General features: G+C 33.6%; 1 protein-coding gene across 1 annotated transcript in view; it reads left to right on the plus strand.

Moving 5' to 3' along the window:
- LOC133173203 (alpha-(1,6)-fucosyltransferase-like) overlaps positions 1–13,789 on the plus strand; it is a 151,388-nt gene that overhangs the window by 22,834 nt on the left and 114,765 nt on the right. The window contains exon 4 of the mRNA XM_061308162.1: positions 913–1,027. Coding sequence (XP_061164146.1) covers positions 913–1,027 — 115 coding nt within the window. The remainder of the gene's footprint in view (positions 1–912; positions 1,028–13,789) is intronic.

The following is a 13,789-nucleotide window of genomic DNA, read 5'->3' on the forward strand; positions in this document are numbered from 1 at the left end:
TTATGTCATAATTTTCTAACCTTGATCTTCTTTACTATTTTGATTTTTCCTTGATGTTAAACCCTCTTTTGAAGATTTCTTAATCAAACATACATGTTTACTAATTATTGAGGAAAACATTTCATTATTGTCTTAACTTGACCTTTCCAATGACCTTGACCCCACTTTTTCTTCATTTTGCAGTTAGCCAAGTTTCAAAAAAAGTGTTCAAGATATTTTCGTGGAACTTTGTATATATCAGTATACAAAGTTCAACAAAAATATCTTTAACAATTTGTGAGAGCAATCAAAATGTGTTCATAATTTTTTGTTGACCTATGACCTTGAATTTCACTTTTTCCTCCCCCCACCCCCCCCCCACCCCCTTTTTGCTCTTAATTTATCTTATTTAATTCTGTGCAGAATTACTTCAGAAAACTCCATACATCAATTAATCTCTGTAAGACCATTTTAAGATCCATATTTAGAGATCATATGTAAATTTGCTAAATTTGGGAGAATGAACATGAAACAATAATATTTCGTTTAGTTGCTAGATAATAGATGGGATGAATCAATCTCAGACCAAAGACAATACATTTCTTATTGTAAAGCAGTACAAATGTAGTTGGGGGGAATTCATGTCCTATGGATATATTTCTAGTTCTTTCTCAATTGGATGTAACATTCCAGTTCTAAAGTCATGGTTATTTTATGAATAAGAAATGTTTTAGAAACAGTAAGAACACTTTATAATACATGCATGAAAATCTTACATGTACAGTCACTGTGTATCTTGACATTTTATAACAAGAAATTCTCAATTTAATGAAAAAAAAAATTTCATGGCATTTAAAAATGCAAGCAACAGAAATGAGATCATGATGATGAGTCTTGTGATCTAATATTCAACTGTGATTATTTGATTTTCAGAACCTTAAATTCTGATTTCTTGAATCTGAGGTCAGTGGATGGAATGGAGCAATGGAGAAAGAAGGAATCCCAAAAGCTGACAGATCTTGTACAGAGGAGATTCCATTATCTTCAGGTTTTTATGTTTCCTGATTTAAGTTAAAATGAGATTCACATGCACACTTTCCTTTGTTAGTTTAAATATGTTAACTAAGAAGAGCATCTATACTATCATACCCCTCCTTCCTTGCAAACAAATTGCCATGTTTATAAGTCTGTCTGGTTGTAGACATTATTTTTCTGGAATTTTCTTTGTAGGATTAATATAAGCCATTTGAACTTGTGCACCATGTACTTTTATGCTCCCATATCAAAGATTTGGGGGTGTATAATTTTTTCCCTGTCCATCTGTCTGTCTGTCTGTCTGTCCGCAAAACCTTTAACATTGCCCATACCTTTTGATGATTGGAGCTTTGGCTTTCATATTTCACATGTGTATTCCTTGTGACAAGACCTTTCTTTGGGTTCCATCATATTTTACCTTTTCAAATTGACCTTGGAGTTTGACCCAGTTTTGCAAAATTTTACCTAACTTTAACCTTGGCTATATTTGTTTGTTTGTATGTTGTTTAACGTCCCTCTCGAGAATTTTTTCACTCATATGGAGATGCCACCACTTGCCAGTGGAGAGCTGCAAATTTTGTCCTTTGCTCGGCACTTATGGCCATTGGGTAGTGAGGGGTCTTTTTCGTGCCAACACCAACTGCGACATGGGACCTCGGTTTATATGGTCTCATCCGAAGGACCGGTCTCCACGTCCCACAGTGAGATTCGAACCTGCGACATAAGGATCAACTCCTTACCTCGCGACTCTAGAGCAGACGCTCTAACCACTGCGCCACGCGGGAGACTACCTTGGCTATAACTTTTGAACAGTTGGTGTTAGGGCTTTCATACTTCACTTGTTAATCCTTGTGACAAGACCTTCCTTTGGATACCAACAACTTTGACCCTTTGACCTTGACCTAAGAGTTTGACCTACTTTTGAAAAACTTTAACCTTGGCCATAACTTTTGAATGGTTGGTGCTAGGGCTTTCATACTTCACATATGTTATCCTTGTGACAAGAATCTTTTGGATACCAACAACTTTGACCCTTTGACCTTGACCTAGGAGTTTGACCTACTTTTGAAAAACTTTAACCTTGGCCATATCTTTTGAATGACTGGTGCTACAGCTTTCGTATTTCACATGTGTATTTCTTTTGAGAAGGCCTTTTCTTGGGCATCTAATTGTGACCATTTGACCTGGACCTTGATGTTTGACTTACTTTTGAAAAACTTTAACCTTTTCAATATCTATTGAATGGTTGCTGCTAGGGCTTTCATATTTCACAGGTATTTTCCTCAAGACAAGACCTTACTTTGGGTACCAACATATTTGATTTGCATTTGAGAAAGTTTAACCTTTGCTATAAGTTGCCATAAGGGGCATCAGTGTTTCACAAACACATCTTGTTTTCAGATTGATTTGTCAGAATTTAAGAAGATATGATTCTTTTTAGAGATTTAATTGTACATTTCTTCTTTGGTGGGAATAAGAGAAGTGAAATTCTTGTCTGCTCATACTTAAGAGGATAATGCTTTATGCTTAATACAAAGGTAGCTTGTGCCCAGAGTGTATCTTGACCCTATCTTGACCTTATACAAGGGCATTTTGGACAAGGTCAGGGTTACAGGTACAAAAATATTAAAAGGGCATAGACTCACTTGCGTTTGTTTACAGTTTTGATTTTCTCTACAAGTTCACCTGAGTCACTCAGGTGACATTTTGCTATCTGCTTTTGTCTGTTTTGTTCGTCATTCATTGTGGGTTAACATTTGAACATGTTCAGCTTCCTCTCTGGAAGCAATGAATCAATTTCAACCAATTTTGGCATATAGCATCTATGGGTGAAGGGGAAAATTTTAAATGTCATGGTCCCTGCCACCCTGGGGCCTGAAGGATGGGGCTAAAACCATAAGAATTAATGCTGGCAGCTCTGTAAATTGTAAAATTCATGATCCTAAGTGTCAGGGGTTCTGGAGTTAGGGTGGGGCTCTAATGGTCATATAGTGAAAATGCATAAATGCTTTAAAAGTCTTCTTATCTACCCCTGTATATTGAGCAGATAAACTAGGTGCATGGTTATGGTGATCAAGGGTGTCTCTTCCAAAATTGTGTATTTCATGGCCCCTGGGTCATGGGTTCTTGTGTAAGAACAATGCTGTATTATTTTGTGAAAATGCATTAATTCCTTGAAAATCTTCTCCTCTGCATGGTTGTGATGGGCAAGGATGGCTCTTCCAAAATTGTGAGATTTGAGGCCTCAGGGTCATGTGTGTGTGTGTGGAGGGGGACCTCTTTTGTTTATATTGAAAATGCATTATTTCTTTGAAAATCTTCTGCTTTGCTTCTTGGTATTTAGCAAACGAATTAATTGCATATAAATGATGAACAAGGATACCTCTTTTAAAATTGTGAATTTCATGGCCTCTGAATTAAGGGTTCTAGTGTTTGCTCTAGTGATTATTGAAGGGTTTTTACCAGGATTTTGCTAATTTGAATCCCAGGACTCAAGGTTTTTGAGAAGGTTGAGTCTAGAGCTAAAACAAATTTTGGAATATTTGCAAATGAATAGTAATTAAATGGCAAATATTCAAATGGATATTTAGTATTCGAATATCTTATACTTAAATGTTTTCTTTGTCGATAAAATTATATTGGTACTTTATCGATTAAAACTTATAGTATTAATAAAGATTTAGGCTAAGTGCTACTTTATCCTATCAGTGCTCCTACTGAACTGTTGACTCTTTCACGGCATTTAATTACTGTTAGAGAGTACCAGAAATATGATCAGAGATTTAAACAAAAATCAAAATAATTTCTCTCTGTGTAAATCTCTTTGAACATATGCTCAGGATATTTCATTTTCAAATGGAGTTTTATTCACCCCTACCAGTTTCATCACTGATTGTATGCAATGCCCCACCATTCTATAATGGGTTAATTCACTAATTATAAATCATGCAAATGACTACTGTTTGTATGTTTTCTTTTAAAAAGAAATAATCCTAAAATCTAATTATATTTACTAAATTTTTGAAACAAGTCATGTATATTTAGAAAATGATCTCTGAAACGAGTGTCATTTTAGTAGCATGTTCAGTAAATTAATGTGTAAAGTGAATCCCCCTATAATGCAAGCTGACTTTCCCTTTTCTGCAGCATGTGGCATTCTTACTATCAAACTGTTATGACTTTTCTGTATTTTCCATAGATAGAATTTTATAAATTGTAGCATGTTAGAGAGTTTCTATTTTAGTATGGAAATATACTCATTTTTCCACCAGCTTTTGGGCAAATTTTTAATCTTGCATCATAAAAAGGTCTATCTGTTCAATAGGCTAGGGCAAGATCTGTGCCTCCGGAAAAAAAATATCACCTTTATTTCTGAAAAAAAAATTCTTTCAGCTTGTTTCTCAAAAATGTTTTTCTTGCAGAAAGATTTAAATCCATTATTGGTTATACTGTGACATGGGTTTTATTTTAACGATCATGTCAATATTATATTGTAAATACATTAATTCTTTGAAAATCTTTCTCTCTGCTCCTATATTATATTGTAAATACATTAATTCTTTGAAAATCTTTCTTTCTGCTCCTTGGTATTGTGTTATTAAAGTTGTTTAATGATTATTAATTTACATCGTATTCTCCTGTCTTCGCTTGCTCTTTGTTTGTTTATGTTTGCCACAATGGGATCTTCCACTGGAAGAGTCCATTTGTTAAATTAAAGATGGGTTCTGCCCGGAAGGCGATTCTATGATCTATCCAATCAAATTGAGGGGCTCTATCTCCTGGGTTTAGCGCCCCCTATCGGTGGTTAGCTAGCGCCACCTATTTACGTCATTATTATCCAATCATTTTGCTTGTTCTCTTATTTTCAAATTCGGCATCTGTGCCATCCAATCAAATTATGTTAATCTCCTATTTCAACCCATCTTTTGGCCAGTTAGCATCACTTTCTTAGAAAATCCTCCAATTAAGGCGGAATCCACGTCGTTTTATTCCATAATTTAATTTGTGTGTGTGTGTACGTGTGTGTGATGTTATGGTACTTATGTTATAATGTCTAGTGTAGCAATATTAGTTTAGACTCTACCATGATTTCTCAAGATTGTCGGAAAATTACCCATGATTGCTTGGATGATACTTTTATGTTTACCTTGTAACATTGCATAATAAATCATGGTTTTGCCCAAACTGTGTCTTATCTGCTTACAAGAGGAAATTAATAAGCAGATAAACTAAGTGCATAGTAATGATTAGCAGGTTGCCTCTTCCAAAATTGTGAATTTCATGGCCCCTGGGTGAGGGATTCTGGTGTTTGGGTGGGGCTTTATTGATCTTATAGTGAAAATGCATTATTTCTTTGAAAATTTTCTATGCTCCTTGGCATCTGGGGGACAAACAGAGTACAATGTAATAAACAAGGATATTTTTTACCATATATATGAAATTCTGGACAACTAAGTCAAGTGTTCTGGGGTGGGGTAGGTCTCTATTAATTTGTATTATCCTCAGAGAATTAAGTTATTCCCTTTTGCTATTCACCTATGATAATTAGTCACTGTAAATAATGTAATTGAAAGGTCAATTGAATAAGAAAATTATGCAAAAAAATTTATAATATAAAATATAAAAAATTCTTTCACAGTTTTTAATGGTCAGATAGATTGAAAATAATAGAGAAATAATAATGAGACCTATCTTTGTATATTAAATGTTCTTCAAAGACTGAGAGAGGCCAATATAAGGGAATGAGAAGGGTTAAATAATAGTGCTGATCCCTGATCATCCTACTTGTCTTGCCTTTGAGCAACATAGCTTCATTTATCAGTTTATTTTGTTTTATTTTGTACTTATGGATCCTTAATTAAAGCTAAACACGATTTGTAAAAGGAATGTGTCCGCCATATTCAATTGGTCTCTCCTTATATCTGAGGGCCCCTGTATAAAGCCGCTCACTTAGTCACTGTTCAGTGTAATCAATCGTCATCAGTATGGACGGATCTATGCTTATACAGCACTTAGTAGCGACAAAAAAGAACAGTACTTCTTATGCAGGAGAGTAAGATACCAATGAAACTTACAACAGTTGCACAGGTCAGTGCAGTATACAAACAACCACAAATACATGTTACTGCAATAAAATGTAAACAAAGGTAAGCATGAACACGGGTCGCCATTCCATGCCGATACCCATGACAGTAAAGCAGTCAGGTGTAACAAATGTGAAGGGTATACCCCGGAGCTGATATCATAGATAGTTAATATCGAAAATGGCCTATGACTATTTATGAGTTGTGTTCAGCTTTAACACTGTTGTATTATACTCAGGTGTTTGTTAAGGCCATTGGACCTCTGTTACAAATTAACGCACTTTAAAAAATTACGCACTTTGAAAAAAAAATTCAAAGTGTGTTAAATTTGGGACAAAGTTAACGCACTTTGAAAAAAAAATTATTTCTTTTCAAAGTGCATTAATATCGACCATATTAATGCACTTTGAAAAAAAATGTGCACGGATTGGTCAATATTCAAGCAAATGCCTATATTAAGTCTATCATTGCAAAAATGTTTCATTGGAGGGCTAAGCCTCCTCAGATCCAAAGCCTAATGTAGATATGATTGCAATGAACATTAACGGACTTTCAATTTTAAATGAACTAAAATTCAATGCACTAAGGATTTCCTTATATTTTACTGTATTTAGAATTTTCCTTTACTTGATTAGTATTAAGAGGTATGGAAAATTAATTGCATGTATTTATGCATTTTATACAATTTTGCTTTGTATTGTATTTGATTTTGTAAAGCTGCTTTGGCCAAAATGTAGGAAGATGGCTATTGTTGCTTAGATTAGCGACATGGTCCATGAGTTTCTCTTTTTAATACAATGTTCAAAGTGCGTTATTTTCTTTTTCAGGAAAGAACATTTTAATATATATATTCTCAAATTTCTTGAGAGAAAGTATATCAGTTTCATTCCAGTTATGTAAATAACTATATATTTGGTAGGAAAGATAAAGAGTTGGGCTGAGGGACCTTCTACCTGTCTTGTCCTCGTTCTCGATGAGGATAGATCAATTCATCAGTTTTTTGAAAGAAATTTAACAAAATAATGCAGTCTATTACTAAAATTTCAGTCCAAAATTTTTGTTTTATGCTTATTTTTTCAAAGTGCGTTAATTGTCTCAATGGTTAAAAATGTTTTTTTCAAAGTGTGTTGATTTTGTCCCAAATTTAACACACTTTGAAAAATTTTTTCAAAGTGTGTTGATTTTGTCCCAATTTTAACACACTTTGAAAATTTTTTTTCAAAGTGTGTAATTTTTTCAAAGTGCGTTGCCACAGACCTCTTGTCTTTGAAAGAACTACAGATTAATGATTTGGTACTTATGCCTTTACTACCGTCATGGTAGCTCAGTCGGTAGAGCACTCGCTCTGTGATCGAGAGGTCTTGTGTTTGAATCATGGCTGTGACTGACTCTTAGTCAATAAAAAATAGGTACTGTAGCAACTGTTCCTTTGCCAAGTGTTCGGCACTTTGAAGTGAAAGTTGTGGGTCATTTGGATGAGACCTCATAAAAAACGAGGCCCCGTGTCACGGTAGCCGTTGGCATGATAAAGAATCCTCACTGCTCAATGGCCCTGAGGGCTGAGTAAAGGTCTAAATTTGAAGCCCTTCAACAGTATATGGTGAAGTCTCTATATGAGTGAAAAATTCTCGAATGGGAAGTAAAACAACATACAATCAATCAATCAATCAATCTGCCTTTATTTACTAGAGATTTTTAGGTCACCTGAGTGACTCAGTTGACCTATTGCTATCCATTTTTGTCTGTTGTCGTCCATCATCAGTTGTCTGTCGTGCGTTAACATTTGAACATTTCAGCTTCTTCTCTGAAACCGCTTAATTAATTTCAACGAATTTTGGCATATAGCATCTATGGGTAAAAGGGGAACAAAAATTGTGAATTTCATGGTTCTTGCCCCCCTGGGGGCTGAGGGATGGGGCTAAAACAACCAAAATTAATACATTCTTTAAAAATCTTCTAAACTCAAGCAGTCAAACTGTTGGCATGATTGTAATAAGCATTGAGCCCTCTACCCTTCTTCTCTGCTCCTGGGTATTAAATAAACTAAGTACATAGTTATGACGAGGAAGGCTGCCTCTTCCAAAATTGTGAATTTCATGGCCCCTGATTCAGGAGTTCTGGTGTTAGGGCGGAGCTCTATTGATTATATAGTGAAAATGCATTAAATCTTTGGAAATCTTCTTCTCTGCTCATGGGTATTATTTAAACAAAGGAAGTGCATGGTTATAATAAGCAAGAATGCCTCTTCCAAAATTATGAAATTCATGGCCCCAGGGTTGGGGTTTCTGGTGAAGGGGGGGGGGCTCTATTGATTATATATGGAAACTGCATAATATCTTTCAAAATATTTTTTCTACTCCTGGTTATAAAGCAAAGAAACGAGTGTATAGATATGATGAGCAAGGGTGCTTCTTCCAGAATTGTGAGTTTCATGACCAGGTTTGGGGGGGGGGGGGGGGTTATTGATAATATAGTGAAAATGTGTGAATTCTTTGAAAATCTTCAGCTAATTGCATAGTTATGACAATGAGGGTTCCTCTTCCAAAGAAGATGGGTGAACATCATGAGCGAAAAGCCTATAGTGTGACAAACATGAAGGTGAAAAAATTAAATTTTAATTATATCAAAAACTTCCTTGATATTTCATCTAACATTAAAATATACTTTATGTAAAATCTCTACAATTTGCAAAAATCTCACAAAGATTGAAATAATTTGCTTATGAAATATTATACACACACTAAACAGGGCAAAAAGAGCCATTTTCTCACACTATAACACTATTTTTCGATATGAGTGGGTCTTCTCTCCATTTTTTTGAAAGTTAATCCTCAAAGTTTGCATAAAAATATACATTTTTTTGTTTCCAAAAATATGGAGCAAAGACCCACTATACCTTAAAAATATACTTTTATGACATAACATTCGCATCTTTTCGAGAAATACTTGAAGTCCATTAAGTCAAGGGTCATATCACAAACATGATTTAAATGCCATATTTCATCAGGACTTGTGTAGTCTAGTGGTTAGCATGCTAGTCTCGAAAGAAAATGATACTCAGGATTTTTATTGCTAGGGTTCAAGCCCCACGAATACCACATTATTTTTTAAATAAAAGAATAAATTTTGCCGAGAAAATCTTCCTCAGAAAAGTTTTGTTTATCATAATTTCATAAATTTCAATAATGAGAACTTTACTCTAAATACTAAATTCAAAATTGAAATGATTTTTATATATCTGAAGCTATAGGCTTTCTGCACGCTATGTTCACCCATCTCCTTTGTAAATTACATGACCCTGGGTCATGGGTTCTGGTGTCAGGGTAGGGTTGTGTTAAATCTTAAGTGAAATTGCATTATTTCTTTGAAAGTCTTCTCTGCTCCTGGGCATATTGGAGACAAAAAGAGTAAAATTTTTAATAAGTAAGGGTATTTTTACCAAAATTTTGAACATCTGGACCATTTAATCAAGTTTTCTGGTCCTGGTCAGGGCTCTATTAATTTGTATTCTACTGAGTGGAGTTATTCCCCTTTGCCATTCACCTTTGATAATTAATCACTGTAAATAATGTATTTGAAAGGTTAATAGAATAAAAGAACTAGGCAAGAATATTTATTGTGTTATACAAAAGTACTTTCATAGTTTTAATGATCAGGTAAATTTGGAATTAATAGATGAATAAAAATGAGAACCTATCTTCTTAAATGTTCTTCAAAGGCCAAGAGAGGCCAATGTGAGAGATAATAATATGGGTTTAAAAAATAGATATTTTGTCAAAGTATGCATGGTAATAGTGATAAATGGGGGACAGATACAGTACAGCTCACGAGTTATTTCCACCCCACCATGGAAAACATACGGTGTAAAATACCCCGTGTTACACCATCTACACGTAGTTCCACGGTGTGCGTATATTGCGATTACACCAAAGATGCACCGTTTCACACTGTGGACATTACCGTTTCCTCGGGTGACCCTCCGTGTTCCACCGTGCAAGAAAATTACACAAGAAAATGGTTTGTTTATAAAAATAATTTTAGAATTGAAATTATAGCTATGTTGGTTTAATAGCTAGAAAGAAATAGAAAATGAAAAATTATTTAATTCAAACATCTGACTATCATACATGTAAGGTCGTAACATAACAGCAGCGTTCAGTGTAGACTTTGATTCACCGTTGACGGTATACATGTATATATCCATTGAATAAATTTATTTTGATTTTTGTTGAATTCATATTTCATATTTATTTGAAAACAAAAACAATTAAATGTCGATTGTGCAAATTATTATATTTCTGATGTATGCTATAAATGAGCAGGTACAAAGCCAAGTACAAGTACATTGTCTTTGAACTTAATAAGTATTCAATGCCAAACATAGATTTTAGTTGTTATTTTCTCTGTGAAATGGTATTAAAGGTATTGACAGTAAAGGCATTCACAAATAATACCTATGATATCAGATAACTAATTTAGCATTATCTGATCACTACATCGTAAATAATAATAGTGAAAAAAAATTAAAATGTCGAGTCAGTATATTATGATATTCATATGATACACGAATATACTCTTATTTTGCAGAAATAATATAAATAGTGTAGACCACTTATCAAGGAAGATACTAAGTTGCTACATGTGAGGAAGAAAAAGTACATGCAAGAAAAAAAAAACGTAGCATTCACTAAAAAATCCTGTACGTAGTTTGGTAGTTGTACAATTGACTAATTCACATGAAAAATCAGGCAGTTGTATGCATCCATTGATTTAACTTGATGTAAAGAGACATAAATTTAGATAATTCAATGTTTGAATGTTTATTTCTGTCAAATATAATTATAAGTGTCAGTAATTCTACGAAAAGTAAAAAAAAAAATCGCTTGAACTGCCAATTCAGCATTCTAAATATTCTTTTACAAGTTATATACTATTCAACTTTTTCATAATTAAATATCATTTTGAATTCCATATTTTAGAATGTTAAGACGAGAGAGAGAGAGAGAGAGAGTTTATATACTTTCAGGTTCATCCTTCCATTTTTTTTTTTTTTTGTTTTGTTTTGTTTGTTTTGTTTCTTTTCATATACATATTATGTATCTCTCTTAATTTTTTTTAAGAAGTCATAGTTCACTTCCAGTTTTTATTAATCGAAATGAAACAGAATCGGTGCAATTCAGGTACAAGTTCAACGTATCACACACGTAATCCACGTGCTTTACCTGTCAATCAAATCCCGGATATCGATGAATTGCAGAACTTCTTGTGTATGTCATGGTATGTTTGGAGTCGCTCCTTGGCTAATATATTTCACACCTATTCAGAAGAAAAATATATTGGGACATTCAGTTGCTTGGTCTTTGGGACATTATTCACATGTTGAAACTCTAGACGAGTGTATACTGTACACCTCAACTGGCTTCGAAACTTACATGTGTCGGGAAGTTAATTGGAACTTGAAAAATAAACAACTATTTATTTAATTAAGGTCTTCCGCTCCAGGCGGAAGACCTTCTACTGATTCTGATGGTTAAGATTATTCTTATTATTCTTTTTTTTTTTTTCCTAGACGCCAACTTTGAGACCTCATATCTTGCTCATTTCTCAACGGATTTTGCTCAAATTTGCAGGGTTTAAAGACGTTACAAAATTCTATCAGAATGCTGTCAAACATTTCAAAAACCCACTTCCGCTTTTGGGTTATCTCCCTTTAAATGAAAATTTAGGGGGCTTCATTTCCAGACAAAGGCTCAGAGACTACTGAAGCTGGAGTAGAAATTCTACCGAATTTAAATAATAGAAGCACTGAAGTTGTGCACATCGGTTTTTGTTTTTCAATTTCTGTATTCAAAATGGCGCTAGAGAGGGGTCAAAAATTAGAACGCCAAAAAGAGCGAAAATTTACACATATTTTCCTTTTTATCTTCTAAACTAAAAATATTTTGATAAAACATGTCGAATAAAAGTTGTGCACAATTTTAAGGCCTTTCATTTGAGACCACTAAAAAGGGTCTGGCCCCTAAAATTAGGGATCTGGGGCCCTTTAAAGTTTTTGCTTTATAACTCAAAAACGGTAAATATTTCGAAATAGCTGCCGCAATTAAAGTTGTTATTTAACATCTTATTGATCTCAAGAAAATGTTATTTTGTTTGAGTCTTGTGTTCTAAATGAGCTAGAAGCATAACACATATACAGGTAAGTGTTTTCATTCAGCAAGTAAACAAGAGCTCTTCATGCGTGTAATTAAAATAAACTTACTATGAATAATAAACCTTGCTATATTAGATGCTAATATTCTTTAGAATCAGGTTTTTGAAGTATTTTGTGCTTTATTTCCAAATTATTTACTGACAACTTTCCCTTTTATTTCGTTTGTTTTCAAATTTGGATAAACCAGTCTACTAAACAGGGAAAAAAAGATAACCTTTTCTTCTTATCATATAAAAACAAACAATTAAGTCAGAAAATAAAACAAAACTTTAAACATAGACTATTCACAGCCATTAAGTACACGCCTTTTACATTCACCTCGTGTGTTTACAATTATGTAACCCCTCCCTCGATAGCGCGTGGCAAAGGAGGTCACCGAGGATCAATCGGCGTGTGAACCAGCGACCTAAGGTCATACACAAAACAAACCATAGAATGGCCATTCCAAATACATTTTAACTAAGTGATGAGTGGATAAATATGTTGAATCTTTCAGATTATTTCATATCTTTGATTAAGTCGCTAGTACATTTCGATTTATATTTTATTCGCTCAATTACAAGAAAGTTGCATATTTGAGATAATTGCGCTTTGTGGAAAATTACTTTAAAATCATTTCGAATCTTTCATATGATTCCGTCTTACTGTTTAATTATCACTCGTTCGTTTTAATCAGCTAGTCTTAAGTGCCTTTCACTTATTCACTTCAAATTCAATGCATTTTGAATGCCGAAAAGACCACTTTCTTTGCGTATTAAAGAAAAAGTTTATTTATCTCTCTAATGTTATTATTTAACGAGTTGCTATTTCTTTCATGAACATTAAACAGGATGTATATAATTAAAAATGATAATTGTATGTAGAGGTCACATTTTTAATTGTCAGGAAAATCGAAAATAAAATTAAGTACTTTTGAGTTTGTATTATTTTCTTCCTAACTTACAATATTATTGCATACAAAATACTAGGTCGTATGCATGTAACTTAACCGCCTCAATATTTCACTTGTATTTGAAAATTCTATCGAGCGTCGAATGAATTTTACCCGTTAAAAAGTGTACCAAAAAAGAACCCTTCCTATTCAGTTTTCTTTGGGAATCAATTGGCTTAGATAGTCTACTCCGACATGTGTTGACAAAACTCACGCAATGAGAAGCCATGCATTTCAAACTTGTGACCTCTTGGTCAGTGCATGTGAAGATTACGCATGGCAATTAGTGTCTGGAAAACGAAGTATGTTTTATAAGTTATTTGACAGGTTAAGATTTGTTCTCATTTTAAATTAAATACAAACACAAACCCTTTATTTTCTTTGTTATTTTATACCGTCAGTTATATCAGATAGATTGTTTTAAAAACGTGTTGTTTAGGAAGATTAATCTTATGCATTTGTTTTATTTCATCTAATAAATTGAATTTACCCGTGACACAAATTATTGGTACGTGCATGTAAGTACGCGTAAATGCGATTTAATTTGTT

Source organism: Saccostrea echinata, unplaced genomic scaffold (genome assembly GCF_033153115.1).
Source record: "Saccostrea echinata isolate AGI-Se365-2 ecotype Australia unplaced genomic scaffold, CSIRO_AGI_Sech_v1 ptg000002l, whole genome shotgun sequence".
Taxonomy (NCBI): Eukaryota; Metazoa; Mollusca; class Bivalvia; order Ostreida; family Ostreidae; genus Saccostrea; species Saccostrea echinata.